Source organism: Chaetodon trifascialis, chromosome 22 (genome assembly GCF_039877785.1).
Source record: "Chaetodon trifascialis isolate fChaTrf1 chromosome 22, fChaTrf1.hap1, whole genome shotgun sequence".
NCBI lineage: Eukaryota > Metazoa > Chordata > Actinopteri > Chaetodontiformes > Chaetodontidae > Chaetodon > Chaetodon trifascialis.
The window spans coordinates 13,079,155-13,100,270 of NC_092077.1; the positions used below are offsets into that span (position 1 = coordinate 13,079,155).

Here is a 21,116-nt window from a genome sequence, read left to right on the forward strand (position 1 = left end):
GAGCCCCACAGAATCCCATAATAGTAGATAAATAGTTACCTAGCAACAGAGCCTAGCAACAGCAGCAGTCTGGATGTGCTATCACTGTACAGGCAACTCGAGGGGAGAAATGCCTCCACTTTCAGCAAAGCAGCCGTTTATTAACAGAGGGCCCAGGGAAAACATCAAACTCCACTGAAATGGATCTGCCATATCAACTGTAATGTAGACACAGATCTTTTGCCTACTGTATGCTAACACAATGAATTACCTTTGATGAGTTAGTGCTCAGCGCTGGCTCGGGTTTCTGTTTGACACACAAACACACGCACGCTCACACAGCTGCAAGGGGGCGTATCCAAATAAGACAGGGAAAAAAGGTGACTGCGGTCAGTGAGTGTGAGGCAGGGTTGGGACCATTTTATAGCTTGAGATCGATATTTTTCTAAACTGCTCTGAGTCGAGCAACAAACACGGTGGAGAGTCAGTGAAAGAGTTTATAGAGCGTGTATTCCGTCTGCTTAGCTATGAGCCTGCCTGCCAACAACAAGAAAAAGACAAACACGGGTTCATGTCCCTTTAACATGTGACACAATGGAGCAGACTACTGCTAGTAGCAGTTAGTTGCTTACACTGGCCTCAGGGTCTAATCTCTTGGATGGTGACACTTTCTGAGCAATGCCGTTTGCTTCAGATTGAGCATGCGTCATCATTTTATAAAATCATCATCAGTTTTAGACATACAGTACTTACTGTACTGCAGTGTATTAACAAAGGCTGTATAGATGGCCTTGAGCACATCTCCTCTATTAACTCCAAAATACAGTTTGGCATGCTTCAGCCAGAAGACAAAATGCCTTTTTTCTTTCAACTGATGAGTAATTTCACTCCTCATCCATAAATCAATTATGTATAATCCCCTGATACAGAGAATTAGTGGCCATTTAACATGAGGAAGCTAAGTGTTTGAGTGTGCAGAGTGTGTGCACACGAACACATCCATGTATGTTTATGTGGGAACAGTGAGTGATGATTTGCTTATGCAGGAAGAGTTCTACTGATATAAACATGCTTTATTTCTGACTGAGGACAGCAGCAGCACCATGCACGTAATACACAGGGCTGGATAACACTGAGTAGCTGTTCTCACAGTTATCTGCCATGGTGATGCAGCAAAAACAGTTCAGTTCAGTCTGGGTTGAGCCACTTTTATCAGCAAGGATGTTGGAAAATGCTCTTATGGTTTACAGCCTATTGACTACATCACTCTCAACTTGTATTTACTTAAGAAAGAACATGTATCTTAACACCTCAATTGTGACTTTTGATAAAACACCCTTTTTTGTGAAAGACTTCCAGGTTTAGAAAACAGCCCTTTCAGCATGCTGAGAGATGGCTAAAAATAATCACCAATTATTGGACAAACCCAGAGTGTGTTTATTTTTCTCCTGAAGGGAGAGAAGTAATAGGGAGCATTAGAGTAATGGAAAGAAATAAAGGATAAGATAAAGGAAAGAAGGGTCCAGAGTTTATCTTCAATATCATTATACATATTCAGAAGAAAAAGGAAAAACTGATTTTTTTTTTTGAGTCAGAGCTCTGGAGGGCTCGAGCACTTTTGCTGGTATTCTTCTGGGAAAAATGAAGCCTAAATAATGTTTTCCTACGAGATGAGAATGCACCCTCCATTCCTCCTCCTCATTTGCTCGTTTTGCTCATTTTGCATATCATCCAACATGCACCACCCCCACCCACCATCTCTGCACCAACAAAAACTCCCAAATTGGCATCGCAAGCTCATTATTCAACTACTGCTAGACATGTTGGCCCTATGTTCAAATGAGACAGGAGTAGATTATTCAGCAGCTGCTCGCTGGCCTGATGATCTTGAGCAAGGTTGGAAGCAAAAAATCTCCAATGAGTGGCGGCTGCAACATGGGGAGCGACACGAAGACATCAGCTCACTACGACATTATTTGACTGACGAACAGATCAGCCAATCATGTGAGGAAAGCTGTGAGGGGCAATATAAGGGGGCAACGGCTCCTTCCCATGCTCTGGCATTATTCACTACCTCCTTGCTTTCCCATTTCTTCATCCGTCTGGATAGGACTGATGTTTCTATTTCTGAACGTGTCTCCCTCGGCGTGTCTTCGTTGGCCAAGTCTGTGGCCCACGCTGTGTGAAACAGGGTGCCTGCCAACACGTTCTAACACACACAGTTACATCTGTAGTGTGTTAAGCCGCCGGGGAATCAGAGCCTAAACTGTAGGGCATTGTATCACAACACAAGGTACAAGTGAGAATAAATACGAGCTAAACCAGCAGTTTCCACCTTTAAATGCACATTTAAAATGTGCTGATGATGCAAAGCGATGCAAGAATGATGCATTATGTGTGTTTTTTGTTTTTGCCGCTGTTTTAAATGTACCTTTGATCATTTCATTTACAGATTTTAAAAATTGAACATGAAATTGCAATCCCAAAAAGTGTCTGCTTCACAGCGGGGTTTGGTCACATATGAATTTCACTGGTCACAACAGTTCTGCTGAGAATGCACACAATGCTCGGCTTTTTCCTTTTTTTAAACTGAATGTGGCTGCAAATCTTACTGGACAGGACTTGGGGCTGACAGTTAAGCTGCTACTGCGGACGAGGGCCAAGCAATGATGGTGGCGGCAGAAGGAGAGGAGGACAGTGGTTTGGTTGGTTTGCCAGTTGTAGGAGCGGGCAGCTGAGACTAAACGGCAGTAATGGCCTAACGAGGAGAGATCTGGAGAGCCAAACCAGATGGAACGGCCACAGCCACGTGCCTGCCTGGCAAAGTGTGGGGCTTGTTAGCCAAACACAGACAGAGAGATTTACCAAGAGACGAAGACAAAAAGATGGGAGGAATGTTGAAATGAGACTAAAGGATGTTGTCTCTCCGACATCTCATTTTTCTTTTTTGTTATATTACATATTTAATGCACATTTTCGCGAGTCCTCGCTGTACCTTTCCCTCTCAAAATGCTCTTCCCACCTCCTCTCCACATCCTCTCTCAACCCAAAACCTTTTCTCTGATTGATATTCAGCACATTCGGTGACTAAGCTCTTTCCCCTTCCTCTATGTGCTAAGGGCTTAACATTAATGAAAGGGGAGAAGTTGATTACATATGGGGAGCAAAAACTAGGCCTCCATCTCCAGGGAAGAGTGTAGTAGACGAGGTGCCGCACTGAGTTTTAGTCAACAATGAAACCAGACGGAGGGAAAAAGGAACTGGGGTTGGGGGGTGTGCACATCAGCATGTCCTTGGAAGTCACATTTCCCAGGGTGCTCAAGTGTCAGGAATCAAGGACGTGGAGAAAGGGATAAAAAATATCCATGGTGTTGGCTTTTTAGAGGATTCAGGCAGGTGCTACAGCACAAAGACACACTAAAAACACACACATCTCTCAGCAGTTTGTGGAGCTGCAGTGCTACTGTGACGGCTAACCTAAATCCATCTTTGACTATTACAGCAGCAAGACCTGACTTACTGAGGTTGTACTGGCTGATGTCATACTGGCAGACAATATTTCGACAGATACGAGAGGAAACATGGTATTCCCAACGCTTTTTATCCTTTCGCTCGCAAAAGAGTATCGTACTGAACAAGAGGGATCATCTTTCTCTCCCAGCCTCACCCTCTGGATCATTTGTTTTCTGTTACATTAGAGACAGGAAATAGGAAGCAGACACTAACAGAACTATCTGACAACTTCTCACGCATCATGCCGGGTCCCTCTGCTTTTATTGTATTTTTTATTTTAGTGATGAATGTTTATAAAAACGACTTCAAATAGATACACAAAAATGCACACGCGCAGCAACACACTGTAGGTCTGTTTTGTAATCCATTTTAAACCACAAGTCCAGTCTCACAGCAGGAATGAATATCAAGCAGGCTGGCTGGCACTTACTGAGAGATGGAGCGAGTGAAGGGGAAAGATGGAGGGTGATTGAGTCTCATGTGCAACTGCTCAAAAGGAGTCACAAAGTGTGTGCTTTGAGTGTGTTTGTGCGAGTGGATTGAAGGCTCAGGGGGTATTGTTTTCCTAAAAACAATTAATGAAGAGTTGCACTGGCTCCCTCCCTGGCTTTATTTGGCAGGAGTTGATGGAAACGGAGTGGAGGGCATGGATGCAACAGAGAGTTGGGGCAGAGTGAGCGCCTGTGTGTGGGGAGGGCATAAGTGCATAGTACCATAGCGGACACAACTGACAACAGCCATATCATACTCATCAGGCCGAAGAGGAGATATGTAGTATGTCATCCATATCAAGGCCAGAGCTGGACATGAACAGAATGTCCTCAATGAAGCTTGTTACTGCCTTAAATACACATACTAGCAAGCTAAGAAAGACAGATGTGTCAAACAGAAATCATGATTAAATCAACTCCACAAGGGTCCTTGTTCCAGTGCTTTTCTGCTGCTTTAAGATGTCTAGTGCAAACATGTCAGGTGTGTAGTTTTAGGGCAGAAACTGAATCATTTTGTGCGTAACGTGTTAGAAATCAGTTTTTGTAATCTGCATGCATGGCTGAACTTGGGTACCGCGCCGTGCATCCCATCCCGTGTGAAGGCGAGATTCAGAGAGAAAGAGGAGTGAGAGGAAGGGAGGAGAACCCTCGGCCGACACAGGCCACTGAAAATGTGTCTCAGTCCAGACAGTGATGAGGATGCTATGTGAACTCTGAGATACACACAGATTAAGGAGGTGTGATGGCAGTTAAGCTAATATAAACAACCACATCAAGCCACAACCAACATTTTAAAAAGCAGAGGGTTTTTTTTTTTTAAACAATTCTACCTTATTCCTTAAAAAACAAGGAGTGTCTCTAACTGCAGATTGGCAATTACCATTCTGTGTGTGCAGCAGGGGGGAAAAAAAATCCCACAATCCTTTGGGAGCGCTGGTGTAGCTGAGATAAAAATCCACTTATTAAGGTCTGTGTTGAGGATGGGAAAAGAAAGGGCGAGGAGAGGAGGTGAGAGGAAAAGACTGCGAGGATAGGTGTGTAAGATTACAGATGTTAATTTTCCGTCTCTTTTTACTTTCCTCTGCTGTTTTTTTCATCTCTCTCCCTCCTTCTATCTCATTTATTTACTCCCCCAATCTCTCTCACTTTCCATCTCTGCCATCATTGTGTCTATGAAGCAGCTCCGGGTACCTGAGGCACACTTCAAAGTCTTGATGTCAGGCAGACAGACGCAGGGACCCTTTTAAAGATGTTTACGCTGGCATCTGCTTAATGGGCAAGTCATAGTAATATAAACCCCAACTCACTGACACCACTGCAGCAACATTAGAGGGTGTGTGTGAGCATGTGTGTCTGTGAGATGCGTAGGAGGACAAGCTGAGCAATATAAGAATGTGCAAATAACCCCAAACAAACAAACAAATAAACAGGTGCTGGGAGATGCAACTGATGTTTGCAGGAGGCTTAATACATGTGGAAGCTTATAGAAGCTTCCAAACACAACACAGAATATACCAACATGCACACACAAACATAAGGAAATGTCACATTCACACACACCCATCCACACACCTTTTCCATCTTAATCTACCTTCGATCGCAACAGGTTTGAATACACCCACGTACGCAACACCCTCGACAGCAAACATTTCCATCTGCAGTCTCACAAGTCTCCCTTGCAGTTGAGCCTAGCTACAGAGTGCAGCCTAGCCTCGCCTCCCTGACTGGCTGCTAGCATTTACTGCAGGGAGGAGAGCGAATGACCCAGTTGTGAGGCAAACTGTTCTCTGCAGAGTGAGAGAGAAAGAGAGAGAGAGTGAAAGAGAGATGGAAGAGGTGGAGGAGAGAGAAAGGTGCATGGGGGCACGCGTCGCCCCAAGAGACCTACGGTGTGCAATGATTGGCTAGAAGCTTGCAGGGAAAGAGGTAGTGAGAGAGGGAGGGGAGGCAGAGGGCTCACCTGCAGTGGTGTGTCCTCTATAGCTCCACAGACTCAGCCATAAATCACAGGGACTTGGAGAGGGGAGGTAAGTTAGGAAGAAAAGGATGGAGGTACAGAGGTGAAGAATAAGAGAAAGAGGGATGAGCTGCTTCTAGGAATCCAAAGCCTGAGAGTTATCATAGAACTATGGGTGCTACATGCACTTCTGCCTACACGAAATGGGGAGAAAATGGATCTGCTTCAACCAGTCATCCATCAACGATTTTGAGAAAATCCATTACAAAGTGATGAAAGTTTGTGTAGAGTGGAATGAAAAAGAAAGAGAGACATACTCGACACGGAGAACATTATTTTGCGTCTGATAAAGCCAGTCCTGGAATGAAAAGGACATTAATCTTCACTTATCCTTTATTATCATGACCCTTACGTTATGGCTGGTTATGACTGTAAAACTAAATAATATGCCTCCCATATACCATAATTATGGTATATGGGAGGCATTGATGGGAAATAACATTCTGGCCCTGGCAGGCTTACCGCTAGCCACTCATCCACTGAGCTACACAGGAACACACTGTGTGATTAGTTGCTAGACATTGTATTGATTTTCTACTGCTGGAGCACAAATTAACAATCGCCAAGCAATGATTTGGTTCTCGCACACAGGCAAATGCCAACGCATGAAACAAAATTGAAATGATAATTAATACACTGTAATTTTGTTGGGGTGCAGCTATTATAAACTTTTTTTTCTATACCATTTAATTAATGGTAAATCACTTTTAGGAATTGTTAATCAAGTGTTGGAGAGCCCATGCCTTCACAGTCTGCTACACAAGAGTAATTAATGCCAATTCAAGCGCTTCTTCCAATGCGCAGGGGGGGAAAAAAGCAGTGGAGTCTTCCTTCAGTAGCAGCCACAGAGGGTGATTCTTAACTGTTCAGTCACCTTTGACATGGGTAGAAGTCTGTGTAAACGTGTAATTGTGTGTGTATATGTGTGCGGGAGACAGCTTTGTTTGGAGTGTTTCTCTGTGGTTACCTACTCAATGATCCATCAGGAGACGAGAGAGGGGAACACACGGCAAGCTCGGACATAATTACATTCCCATTTGCTGCCTTGACATAGACTTGATATGGCTGAAAAATGTTAATAGTGATGCTAATTAACGGAGGGAGAAGATCTAGGCTTTGAGGGTGAGCCTGACGGGGCAAAGCAGGGAGACAAACTCAAGATGTGTTGTGTGAGTATTAATATTTGAGAGATGTAACGAAGCAATTATGTGATGTCATCTGATGCATGGCTGTGATGTCAAATGCCTCGATCAGCCCCAAAACATGCAAGTATACATTTGGGGCAGGAATTTTTAGAGTATGTCTGTGATGTTGGTAGATTTTACTCCAGTTTTCCAGCTTGTCTGCTTCTTCACAATGAGCGCAGTCAGTCTTCACATTTGTCCCGTCTCTGGGTGTAGATCAGGGTGTCTGTGCATATACGTGTGCATATGTGCTGCTGCAGACAGAGAGCATTTGCAGCATACCTTTGGAGGCAGCAGCTTTTATTACAAAGCCAGATTAGTGAGCTAACTTTGGGCTTTCCAGAATCACAAAGCTGGACTACTATTAAATTGAAAAGATGGCTAACCCGCTCCAGATAAGGTTTAGTTCATAAGATCAGATCAAAATGTTTAATCATCCCGCCTACCAACCAATCAGCTTCTTCAAACTAGATGTTGCTTCACATGAACGTGCTTGTGCGTTAATCCAGGCTTAACAGCTTCAGCTGCGAGCTAGCTTACTTTTTGTCCACAGTCACCAGTGTCAGTGAAGACAGGTAACCCAAAGAGAGTCTCACTGACTCAAACTTGCTTCATTATATAGGCCCCATGCCTGCCTGGCAGAGCCATCCTCATTGAGCAGCTTGTAAACACACACAGGCTGCCAGCTTTTCTCTCTGGACAGCCACACAACAACATGTTAATTAGAATAGAAAGAAGGGGAAGAAATGAAGGAGAGAATGATAAGCAAAGATATGCATGGGGAGGAGAGCATCCGACGCTGTGAAGCTAGGAGGAGGCAGAGAACAGGGAGAGCTGAGTCGAAACAAATGAAATGGTAGAATTTATAAAGAAAAGAAAGGAAGGAGGAAAGAAGGAGTATTTGGTGTTGCAGCTTGTAGTTCACCTGCCACCAGATAATAAAATTTACTCAACACCATCCTTGCATTTGCTGTTTCTTAAGGGTTGGTGTCTTAACATGGCTGAGACTGCATTCCCCGCTATCTGAGACACTGATGAACAAGCTGCATGAATATTTAAATGATCCACAAATTAAGCATTTCTCAGCTTCACAAAGCCAACCCACAATTTTTGCATTGCTCACTGTGGTCTGGCAATGCTCAGCAGAAACTTGTGCATGGACCAAAATGACTTTGGAAGTGACTGTATCAGCCTCATCAACAATTCAACATTAGAAACATCACAAAAAGGACGACTGCTTTTCCAAGGTTTCCATGTTATGTTCACGTCGTGCCCACACACACATACTAGACTTCAACATATTCTTAACAGTCAAAACATGGCAAGATTGCTGCAGTCCTTCACTCCACACAAGGGGAAACACACACACTACTACACAAAAAGTAATCTGAACTGACAAAATACTGTTCTCCACCAAGGTCTGAGAATTCTGAGAGGAACCATCCACTGAAGAGATAAAAAAAAAAAACGACAGGCGCAAATCATACTCGCGATCAAAGTACAGATTCCAAATTCAGTGTCAGCCCTTTGATTTGTTTATGTCCCCAGACCTTGACTCATCGTTCCCAGCAGCCAACCTTGTCTTAACCCGGAGCCAGCAACACATCAGAGTCAACTGCAGTTCAAACTGCCAGGAAATGCAAAAGATCAGACTGAAGTTAGTCATTTTCTCTCTCCAACTTCTCTGCTGGCTCAAGCCTTTCAACTCCACGTACACACTGCAGAGAATAGCCACTCAAATCACTCACAGCTCAATAGGCTGCCACATACTGGTACTCTTCTCAATAGGTGCAGACTCACAAGAGTGAAATGAACGTCAAACTCTATTTCACCACTCTCACCCTCTGCTCCCATCAGACTGTCTCCCTTTACCCTTTCTCAACATTCTCTCCATCTCTAGCTTTCACCCATCATTCTTGCTCACCAATTTTGCCCTTTTCACTCGTTCAGTCTCTCTCTGCTGCCCTCTCCCCTTTGCAGCCATCACCCGCTCTCTTTCTGCCTCTCATTTCAGAAAAAAATTATCTTTCTAAATAAAAAAAGAGACTAAGAGCTGCTGCAGCTAATCAGAAGGCAATATGAACAGCATCCAGGACTACATGGACCATGATTCATAGCTGGAGGCTCACCTTTGTGACAAGCTGCAGCAACACAGGAGCTTAAAGCAATCGAGTGGTTCTGACTTAGTGTGCGTGTGTATGTGTGCAAACATGGTGTCAACGTGCAGTGAAGCAGCTGGTTACCAAGGTTGGTTGTGTGTGTGTTTGTGTGTATGTGTGCGTTATTGCCCTGCTCAGCCCCTGGCAGCTCATCAATTATAAAGGAGCCCAGAAAAGGAGGGATAAGGCCACGCTGCAGCAATGGCATCTATAAATACACACCTGAACACACGTGAGGTGAACAGCTATTTTTGCATACGTACGCACACACAAAGGTTGAACGCGATGAAAGCACAAGCAATGTCATCCACCATATCAGGACACTCTGTGTATCTGTTGAGTCAGGACGGCAGGGCGCACAGCGGTTGCTCTTTGCTAACCTGAGCGCCATGTGATACTCTGTCTAAATCAGAGGAGAAATTGCTTTCCCCCTCGTTCCTCATGTCTTTCATCAGCTAAACATTGTGTCTCGGTGAATGGCCAGATGGAAAAGTTGAGGTGTATGTACTTGCATGCGTGAGTGTGTGCATGTGCGTGTGTGCGTGTGTGTGCAGGGATAACTTCCGTAATGGTCTGGAAGACATGCTCTATCACTCCCTGGGGGCCCCTTGTTTTCTACTTCTACCTCACTCTCTGTTTCCATGTCCCTCCACCGTTTCATTTTTCCTCTCTTGGATTATTTAGCCCTCAGTTTATCTCTGCATCCGTCCGTCTCTACTTTCTATCTCTCACCCTCGCCATGTGTTCCACATTCAATCTCCCAGCAATATATGCCTCTCTGCATCTCTCCATCTGTCTTTTCTGTTTCGCCATCATGCATCCATCCATCCAACCGTCTCTCTCTTCGTCTCCTCCTTGTCTTTTTTCAACTCTACATCGGCTCCATCCTCCAATCCCCAAGCCACCACATCTCCCATTCCTCACCTCCCCTCTCTTTGCCTTCTTCCCTCCTACTCTGCCCCATATCCATCAACAAGCGAGTGCTTCCTGACTGAATTCAACATGGACCCTGCCTGCTGCCCAGTCAGACCGCCTGGCTACTGGACGAGGGTTTTTGTGTTGGCAGCAGGCACGGCAAGTATTGTGGGGATTGAGAGTACACGAGGCAGCCACTACCTTCTGATCCTCTTCCCAGGCCATTACTGGACTTCACTTCTCATTAGCTGCCGTGATTCTCTGCACAGAATTGACTAACATATACATAGAGACTCATATACAAGTACAACACGCACACACACACTATTTACAAGCTCCCTAAATCTAGAGGAGAAATTGGACTTTGGAAGGGCGCCTAGGCAGACATTGTGCACCAGGCAATTACCAGAAGAAGATGTATGTAGAAACAATTGGCCAGGAACAATGGTGCAAAAAAAAAAGAGCTACGACAAGAAGCATAAGGTGAAGGGGGGTGGCGGGGGCTGCCGAGGGGTTCCCATTGACTGATTCCCCTTGACATGCCTTTCTATCTCTAGAACAAACAGCAGAGCAAAGCAGGGTAACAGACAACACTTAATACAGGGAGACGAGAACACGGCCGCATTAATATTGTGTGTTCAATCAGCCTTATAGCTGTGAGGTGGACGGCACCTGTCATCGAACACCAGCCCGCTATCATCGGATCGGATCATCTTCATGCGCGCCGCTGTGTCGGCATGACGTGTGTGCAGTGCTGTGTGCTTCCCTGGGAATTAAATACAGAGCATATTACAATACACTCTCGTATATTTGCGTGTGTGTGAGTCTTCCCCGCGTTCTATACATCCTACCCTGCGCATCGAACAGCCTGTGCTGCCATGGCAACTCACGACTGAGCTTGCTACGCTAGCTGCTGTGGGAGCAGCAACACATGCGCGCGCGCACATACACACACACACACACACACACACACACACACACACGAACAGTGCCAAGGCAACTAGGAAGACTGCTGAGGAATACTTAACAGTATGGGAACATTGACATGCAGCAGGGGTTTCGACCACTGGCCAGAATGAATGGACTACTGGGTGCGGTTGTAATGGCTACCAGCCCGGGTGATAGTAGCAGTGTGTGCACGTGTGTGCACCTGTGTTGAGGAGCATTGTGTTTGTAGCATAACAAGAGTGGGAGGGGGGGCTTCAAACATAAACCACTGTCCACACACACACACACACGCACACATGATGCCTGCTCGTCCTAAAGCATATTTCATCATTAGCTCTAAGCAGTTAATCCTCTGCTCCACTGACCACGGCTCAGCTCAGCCCATTTCAATAATCTGCATCTGGGGCTAACCAACCCATCATACACACACGCACAGACGAGCGCACGCACAAATGCAAAACAAGGACACAATCAACTCACAAAACATATGGGACTGGTCCAGAGCAATAAATATCTCAAGTAAAAGCGCTCACTCCCACACACGCGTCTATCTAACCATCTATAATCTATTGTGCCAACAGCAAAGCCAGTTAGCAGAGCCGCCCTGTTCATTCATCAGACAGAAACTGCAACAGAAATGCAGCGTTAATTGTGATTGTAATAAACTCAAAGGAAAGTAATTGGACATATATTTCAGTCAATGTTGCTCTGCAATCTAAACTATTTTTACCTGATTAGGTTTAAGGTGCTTTAAAATGTTGCTGCGCATAAATCCAGTCTGACTTTTTATCTTAACACTTAAGCACACAAAGCCTTTGAGCCGTTAATAGAAATCAGTGTCCCCATATGTTCATACAGAGAGGTAATGTCAACTTTTTACAGATATAGTTTTACTGTTAAACTTTCATATGAAAACACATCGACGCAGTGGTGTGAAATGAGCTTCTCTCATCTCCGTCGGCTTTTTCAAATACTTGTGCAGTCAAGCTGAACAAACTGAGACGCTCAGTGGAAATTTTCATTTACAGAATTTACATGTGTGGCGTGGATAGGAGGTACGTGAGGAAGAGTTAACAAAGAGTGACATGGCAGAGGAAATCAAGTGAGCGGAAACATTAAATGAAAGATAAATAGCATGCTTGTGAGGAGGACGACAGACAGGTGGTGAAAGGCAGAACGATCGCTGTAGCTGGAGAGAGCTGTACAGGGTATGAAACTTGCCATCAAAATCGGCAGAGGTTGAGTCAAAAGTGAGAGCTTGACCTTTCCCTTTCCGACAACAACCATTAACCATTCAGCGTCGGAATTGGCCTGTTTGTAGCTCATGTCATCTCCTCTGTCAACATTAAATGACAGATCTCTCTCTCTCTCTCAACCCTATTCGTGCAAGTCTCCCTCCTCTCCCTCAAGAGGCTCTGCAAACTACCCTTTCATTCACCTGTCTCCATCTCCATCTCTCGTGTCTATCCTCTCCTCTCGCTTTCTTGTTTCCTTGTCACACAAATTCTCCTCCCTCTTTGTTTCCTGGTGTTTGCCTATTCTTGCCTCTTCTCTGTCTGATTGGAACAGATTGAAAAGTGGTGACTGCACGAACGAATTGTCACAACCAAACACCTTGCTCTTTGCCCCCTGGCCAAATACTGACAAATGCCCTGTGGAAAAGACATTTTTTCTGCTTTCTATTCTTCCTTCTGTACCATCACTCATAAAGCATGCGTTTATACAAAACACTGCTTTTTTGGCTGTGTTTTGTGAAAACGGGTAATAGCTAGTGCAGAAATACACACATATAACCTCAGCTTCTTTGGCCGCACTACACTCTGCATGCCATGCCTGGCTCATTTTTGTGCCTCTGTCTCTGTCAAGTTCAAGGTTAGCTGCTCATTGTATTGAGCGCCAATGCTCCCCCATCGGGACAGACAGAGTGGAGATGCATTAGCACCTCGGCAGGTGGCCCTCAATCTCATCTTTTCCCTCTCTTCACACCTCCCTCTCGTCTCCTAGTCCACCTCTCCATCCACGGCCCCATGGAGGTACCTGGTCAGCCTTTGTCCAGCAGCCTGTGGTGTGCGGGTGTTCAATGATGCATGCATGCTTATCTTGATTCGTGCAATAGTGTGCAGTGTGTGAGTATCATGCATATGTGTCCACATACACAAGTGTACCTGTCATGCTAATGTGTAGCCTGACCAGATGACCATGAACTAAACCAAAGCCTGCAGGGGGTTAAGGCTTTCCCCTTGACCTGCTCCTGTGCACTGACCTGCACCAAATGGGTTTAAACCTTACCCAGCCACAGCCTTTTATCTCCATCACATCTCCATCTCCTAATAGCCACAGACCAACGCACACACAAACTGACCGACGGACAGGCTGACAGAAGCCATATGGTCCATTCACTTCCAATGGCAGGAGGTAGTCATCAAAGAGCTCTCACAGCAACTCCACTCAGCCATGGACAGATAGACGGAGGGAGGGAGGGAGATGAAGGGAAAAGGAAGAGGGAAATTACGAGGAGAGGGCAAGCAGAGGTGGAGTAAGGGAAAGGAAGCAAAGAAATAAGAGGAGAAAGATGCTGGGAAGTGTGGTATGGTGAAGAGCAGATTCAATTCAAAAGAGCTAGAGGTGAGGTGGAAACAAAGAGAGAGGAAAAGGCATGGAGGTGTACAGATCATATAAGCGCTGTGTGCTGTGAGGTTTTAAGCCTTGTGTGAGACAGTAAAGGCCAGGCATGGCAGTAGCTGTGGGTATGTTCACAATACTACTGATTCGACAGCACTGCCTGTTTTATGCTGACAGCAGGGTGTTACGAAATTCAGCTTGGACTGTGTCAATCTGGACTTTACACAACACAGCTACTCAGCATCTGAGACATCCAAGTCATGGGTTATCTATGTGTGTGGTCTCGTACTGCTATCTCTGTGAGGACAAACTTAAAATTGGTAGACTGTGAGAGCGTGAGAAAGTGAGGAAATTTTGGCTGGTGAATGTCTGTTGTTTCTTTCCCGGCCAACCTTACTTTGCACATTTTCTGTCACTTTTGCTTTCCCACAAGACCGACATTCTGCTCGTCTCTCAGAACAACAATACAATCCACTACGCCACCCCCCACTCCTCAGCCCAGACCACAGCGTTCTCCAGATTTTTCCAGGAGAATCACTCCATCACCACAGGCGTCGAGACTCCAGAGAAGCATGTCCTGTCTTCGTGGGCCCGCATTACATGAAGATACTCAACGTTAATGGAGCCTAACCGCCCAAGTCCGTCCCTGGGGCTTTCTCACACACTGTCCTGCCAACTCATCTGTAGTTAGGTTGAAGTTAAGGTAAAGCATGTATAAGGTTAGCTTTAGGAGCTGGGGGATGTGTCATGTTAGTGACTGCCCTCATCGGTATACTGTAGAAATGCAACCATGTCTGCAGTCTGGTCCATGGGCCTTGCATTATACTAGCGAAATTTTACTCTCACTCCCATAACATAAAACAATTTCACAAGCAAATTGAATTTAATTCACTCAGCTCTCTGCCCAGCTCAACTTCATGATGTCATAAATGTGAGCTTGTAAACACTAACATTTAGCTCAACCCAAACATCAATGCATTAAAGTCCATCCGCTCTCTTTTACCGTAATGCTTACATTTATTCATTGTGATGTGTTAGTCACGGGATCATAAATAACACTGACAAAAACGGAAAGAGTGAAATAGAGTGAGTGAGAGAAGAAGGGAGAGGAATGAGGAGGAGGGGGGGTCTGAGGGATGGAACAAGAAAGGTGGAGAAGTGTAGATAAATCAACATCCATTAGCCGAGGGGTTATAAAGTCACTGATGAAGGAGGTGGACTGAAGCTCAGACCTTTTATTGTCTTGTTGTCCTTTATTGCCTGTGATGTCATCTAATGGTATACGGTTAACGACAGGGGAGGGGAAGTATGTACATGGGAGGGGAGGATGGGATTGTAATGGGGCTGTGTGTGCATGTGTGTACGCCTGACTTGACAAAGGATATTGACCACCTTCTGCCAAAGATGGTATGTGTCTATGGGGTTTCTTTGCCTGAATATAACATACGTGCCCGATCTGAAGTTCATTCATGTCAAGATTGAGTCAGTACAATGCCAAAATCCTGCAGACGTGATTCTCTAAAGTGTCAATATGCGGTTTTGAGAGGGATGTCTGGAGCCAAGGGAAAGAAAAAGAAAAGCAGCATGAGAACCAGGAAAGAAATGCTACTAACATCCTAAAGTAAAAACAATATTTTAAAAAACCCTGAAACTTGGAGTGCTTTAAAAACTCAAGTGTTCCCTTCCTAACTGGCACTCACCATCACAGATTAGCAGTAGGTATTAAATATGATTACATATTTCCCCTGTTTGAAACATCTGCCTCTGTGTTGGTTATTGTCATACAACATGGAAAAACGCCGCCTCTACCACTCTGCTCCTGTGCGGAGCAAAAACAACAAACACAGGCAGGTGTCCATAATCAACAAAAACAAACAACGTGACAACCAACGCTCCGGTCTGCCTGTGTATCGGCAGAAACACACCCCTTGACATCAGCTGTTTGTTCTGGCCTTAATCGCATCTTTGTTTAACTTTCTCCACTCTGTCTTTCCAGTTTCAACCACAGCACATACAAACAGCCAGCCTTCCTCCTGTTAAGACATGCATTTCAGGAATACAGTCCATCTCTGTCCAATCTCTCCCCTCCAGCTCAACTCTCCTCTGCCTCCTTCACTCACTCCATCCTTCTCTCATTCCTCCTCTCTGTGTAATGCTGTTTTCCCCAGGCCTGTGAGGCTCACTGGCCTAGCCGCCCCACAATTAGTCTCAGTCATGGCCCTGTGATATATATGTGTGTGTGCGTGAGTGCGAGAAAGCTGGAGTAAAAGCACAGGCGCTACCACCCTTCTATCACACCTAGCAGCAGTGCATCATCCCATTAGCCCAGAAAAGGGCTGCCACACGGGGAAGGGCACAGGGGCATGAGGAAAGTCTAAGGTGGAAGCCACAACACGCCAAAACCCAGCTTATCCAGTGCTGTTTAACTCTGAGGGGACAAATCTTGTTTAGCCAAGGGCTTTGCTGTCACACAGAATGTGACATGTTTTTCAAGGAAGAGACAGTTATAGGCGAAGATGTTCACTATGGCTGACGGTCCCAGCTGCAAAAAGAATTCCACAGGTTTACAGCTTCAAAGCCATTCGAGCCCATTTCATAAAATGACTACTCAGTTAAAAATAATCTAGATTGCCCCTTATTGCATTATTACGCAAAACTGTCATTAATGCTAAATCATAAAAAACACATGTGCTTCAGACTGTGTAGTTCCTTGTACTGATACAATGTAATGCAGCTAAGTCATATCTTAATAAATGATGTATTTCATCCTATTCTGATCCATCAATTTGCCCCAAAAAACAGATAAGAAACTTTGCCTAATCGATTCTGCAACATGCTGATCTGTGCTGTCTAGCAAGTTCTGCAACATGCTGATGTGTGCTACAATCCGCCCCCAGGGCTCTGGATTTTCTACGAGTCCAAAGTGAAGGAAAAGTACAGCGGATACTCCTGATACTGGGTGTATACAAGTGTATGTGTGATATATGGTGCAGTGGATGAGGAGGATGTTGAGAGATACCAGATAGGCTTGGCTCTAGAAATAAAACCCCCTTAGGGGTTCTCCTGATCCCCCCCACACCCCCCTTCCTCAAAACACACACATACACACACACTCAAATTCTCACCACAGTGAAGTACACACACTTCCTCCTTTCACTCTCACTCTATTTCACACACACACCTCATCCTCCTGCAAATACAGCCGACTCAGCTGATTTGCCTGAAAGTCAATCTGCCTTACTACTACTTCCTCCAATCCAGCAGTCCCCAATTCCCAGCCCGTACTCTACATTCGAAAAGAAAGAAACCAAATCTCTGCCTTCATCAATTCAGCCATCTCTGAGACACTTCTTCCCACATTCCTGCTCCTTACCTTCTTGACTTGTCCGCTTTTAGTGCCCACGAAGACCAGTGAGTGGTTCTTGTAGACGTAGGCAATGACGGAGGACATTTTGTCAACAGCGTCGGAGAAGAGGGGCTTGCCACGCACCATCTCGGACACGCCCAGTGGCGCGTTCATGTCGAGGCCACAAAAGTCGTCATCAATGGTCAAGAGCTGCAGTGGAGATGAAGAAGAGAGATGAGTATTTAGTAACAAAGAGTGAGCTTGAGATTACTGAAAATATGAATCAATACTTTTTGCGTCTGAGTGTGTTTTTTTATAAGGAACAGATATGGATAGGGGGAAGTCACCATGAGAGAATGTGTGAGCATTTGTACATTTGTGCGCATCTGCTGGTGCACATGCAATGAACTGCAAATGTGGAACAAAAGTAAGAGGGAGATGAAGATGGAAGAAGACTGCAGTCAGGCGCTTGCTCTGTAACAGTGCCAGAGGCTGCTCTGTCAGGCACAATTCCCCACCGTCCACCCAATTCAACAGCAACTGCAGAAATGCCAGCGCGGCAGGATATTCAATGTGAAATGATTTAAGAGAGCAGAGGAAAACATGGGAAAAAAAAGAAGTGCTGCATCGTCACATTGAGGCAAATCACCGCACTGCATCGAAATATCTAAAAACATATATGTAAAAACTGTCATGCAACTCGTGACGAAGGTTCATCTCTTATGCTTTCCCTTTGGACATGCTGCTGTGATTTTGTGATTAAATAGAGATGTGTGTATTTCATGTTTCATGCCTCTCTACATTTTGTGTTTGCATGCGTATGTTTCATCCTGCAGGGGGGATATTCATACCAGTCACTGTGGGCAGAATGACTTATGGGTTTTGATAAGAGAATAATGGCGCTGGGGATTGGTCATTATTCTGTGTGTATGGATGGATTTGAAACACTGGGTTTAGGACTGAAGCAGGCATTGCTCTTGATTAATAGCTTGGCAGTGTGGTGGGTTGCTGTGGGGAGAAATGCCTTGGCAGCAGACGCCGCCTTTACTTTCCTTCAAAATGCACAGAAAACGTCGGCACTGAGGTGAGATACTGGGTATGAGTTATGAAACACAAACGTTACTGTAATGACTTTATGAAAAGCAATTCATTACCAACTGATTTCAATGTTCAAATGAAGCCCTTGTAATACATTATGGTCTGATATGAACGATTGGGCATTCACTGGTTCATAATAGCTAATAATAAGCAAAACGCAAGGTTAGCTGAAATCAAATTAATGTATAACAACCACAGGAAAATGTCAGATGAAGCAAAACAAGGCAAAAGGTAAAGTCTTACTTGAAGCTTATGGCGAACTACCTGGGGCTCACACAGGCACAAACATGCACCAATAAGATCTTGGCTTTCATTTGGCTTAAAACTTTTCCAGCCACTTGAGATCTACAGTTGCCTCGTGGTTTGAGCTGTCAAAGGTGGGATGCTCGGGGGAGGGGGGGGCAGAGGGTTACTTTATGTCTTATTTCCTCCTGGAAGCGCACCCCCTGGGCTCTCAATCAATCTTGCAAGCGCCAAGTGTCTCCTCACAAGCTTTCACTAAAGGCCATCATCATCAGAAGCCTCAGACGGATCCACAGAGGAAATATGAGGTCTGCTTTCATTAGACAAATGGAACACTGCTGGTCTCGGCCACAGTGAGCTTTAGGCTATAACATGGGGTTATATGAAGTGGTATGAATGATCAATAGACCTGAATTTGGGTCAAGATCGTGTCACATGGTTAGAGGGTTGAGACGAGGACAAAGGGGAGCAAAACCAAAGACGCAGGGAAGGAGAGATGATAGATAACGATGCAAGACTGAGATGCCAAAGAGCGTAAACAAAGATGAATACCGGTGCACAACAAAAACATAATAAAGTGGACAATTTTTCCTCCAATTCGTTGCCCTCTCCTTGCCTTCTCTCTGCCGCGACCTTTTGAGAATGAGCTGTTGTCAAGAATGCACTCTCCGTCCTACAAGTCGTGCGGTGGCTCGCTGCTAGATTAATGGTGCTGTGATGAGAGCCAGGGTCACTCCGTAGAATCACAATGAAATATCACTGCGCTTTGCCGTGTTACTCCACCTGCCTTTCTGACACGATTCATAATCAACGCAATTCCTCTTCCTTTCTGACGTGCTAACAAGCCAGCACTGATCTCAACGAGTGTCCACTTACTGTATGTGCTCTACAGTCACCACTAAAGCTCTCGCTCTGTGCGTTCATTAATATTCCTTGTTTTCTGTGACAGAAAGAAACACCGCCTCTGTGTTGCCAAGAGTTATAAAGGAGCCTCATCATTCCGGGGTTAAGAGGTTAACAGGGTCTATCAGAGGCAAAATGGGGCACTTTTTAGTATTTGGGGCCTCAATGATTGAATGCTGCATCAAACGATAACAAAGGTGCAGCCAGTTCTCCAAAGATTGATTACTTTTCCAAAAAAGTAAATGTGGATTTCATCATCAGTGCTCATTATCTTTCTGTTTCTTATTTGTGTGTCTGCCTAAGTGAGGGGCGATGCATGTGTGAAATGAGGATGTTTTTATACGTGTTGAAAACGTGTGTGTTTTCATCTCTCGTCACTGACACATGCTGTATTATTTCTGCTGGTTGCCAATCACGGCCGCCATCTCCGTCCCGCATTCTGCAATCTTATGAAATATACTTTCTGTCTGTCAGCCCTTTCAGGAAGCAGACACATTTTCATTACGCCTCCACCAAAACATGACATTTGTAGTTGTGATGCCAAAGACGTCTCTAGTCAGAATACCAAATAATATCAAGGTGGCCTTTGACATTGTCTGCCAATAAGACACCGCTGTCACTGCTTCTGTCATGTTTTATGCCCCTTTTCTTGCTCTCAACCCATTTCATTAATGCATTTTCAAACTCAGAGGGCTTTCATTGCTTTTTCTCACCAACATTTCTGATCGCCGTTGCTTTACAAGCTGATTACAGGCAAACTTGATGTTTTTTCTTCCTTTTCTCTGTCTTTTGCATTCCAGGGACCTTATTCATGAGTTGCTTGTATGCACAGATGATTAACTTCTGTAGAGACACAAATTATGAACTGTAGTAGGTCTCAACAAAATGATGCACTATAACCCCAAAGAACAAAGTGGTGCTGACCGCTCACACAGAATAACTACATCACAAAGGACTGGCTACCTTAAACAAGGTTATTTGGGCATTTACTTCCTACTTTTTTTCCCTTCAATCAATTTCTTTGAACACATTAAAGAGAAAAAGTAAGGAAAGCAGTGAATTTTGGCTCAAGGCGTCCATATTCCTCTGTCTATGGTTACTGCAGATACATGATTTGAACAACTTATTGCTGCTACAGCGAGCATTAGTTGTACACATATGAACATGTGTGCAAGTCAGAGAGCGAGTAACACCTCGAATGCCGTGTATCTACAACCTCAGTTCTTGCTCAGGTCTGGTAGGTATCTGAGCTGGCGTCCCGCAGCGTAGCAATGGACGAGAGAGACAGGGGGTTCCTCCCGAAAGACAGAGGGACAGGAGAGGAGAGTCTCTGTATTTGGACAGAGGCCAGGCACTGAGGCAGAATCAGGTCACTCTCAGCCATATCCATCTCTCTGCTTCTGTTTGCCTGCCAGCACCAGCACAAAGAGAGCTCTCTTCTGGACTGTGCAGAGGGATCAGCAGATACAGAGTGGCGAGGAAGAGGGGGCAGTGGGCGCACGCGAAAGAGAGAGAGAGTTGCTCAATGCGATTAGTGGGGACTGAAAGAGATCCGCTCTCCAACGCTCTCTGATGTATGGCCTAATCTGGGCTTGCACTGTTGTGGGGGCCTGTTCTATTGGCTGCGAGTTCACGAAGTTAATGACACACATTAAACCACAGAGACGTTTCGCTTAATGTCGCTGCTCAACCGTTGGA

At 45.0% G+C, this 21,116-nt stretch overlaps 1 protein-coding gene across 3 annotated transcripts in view; it reads right to left on the reverse strand.

Annotated features, from left to right (window-relative positions):
- The window catches only part of plxna4 (plexin A4), a 231,080-nt gene that overhangs the window by 176,304 nt on the left and 33,660 nt on the right, over positions 1-21,116 (reverse strand). For all 3 annotated transcript variants that reach the window (XM_070992584.1, XM_070992585.1, XM_070992586.1), the window contains exon 3: positions 17,202-17,384. In XM_070992584.1, coding sequence (XP_070848685.1) covers positions 17,202-17,384 — 183 coding nt within the window. The remainder of the gene's footprint in view (positions 1-17,201; positions 17,385-21,116) is intronic.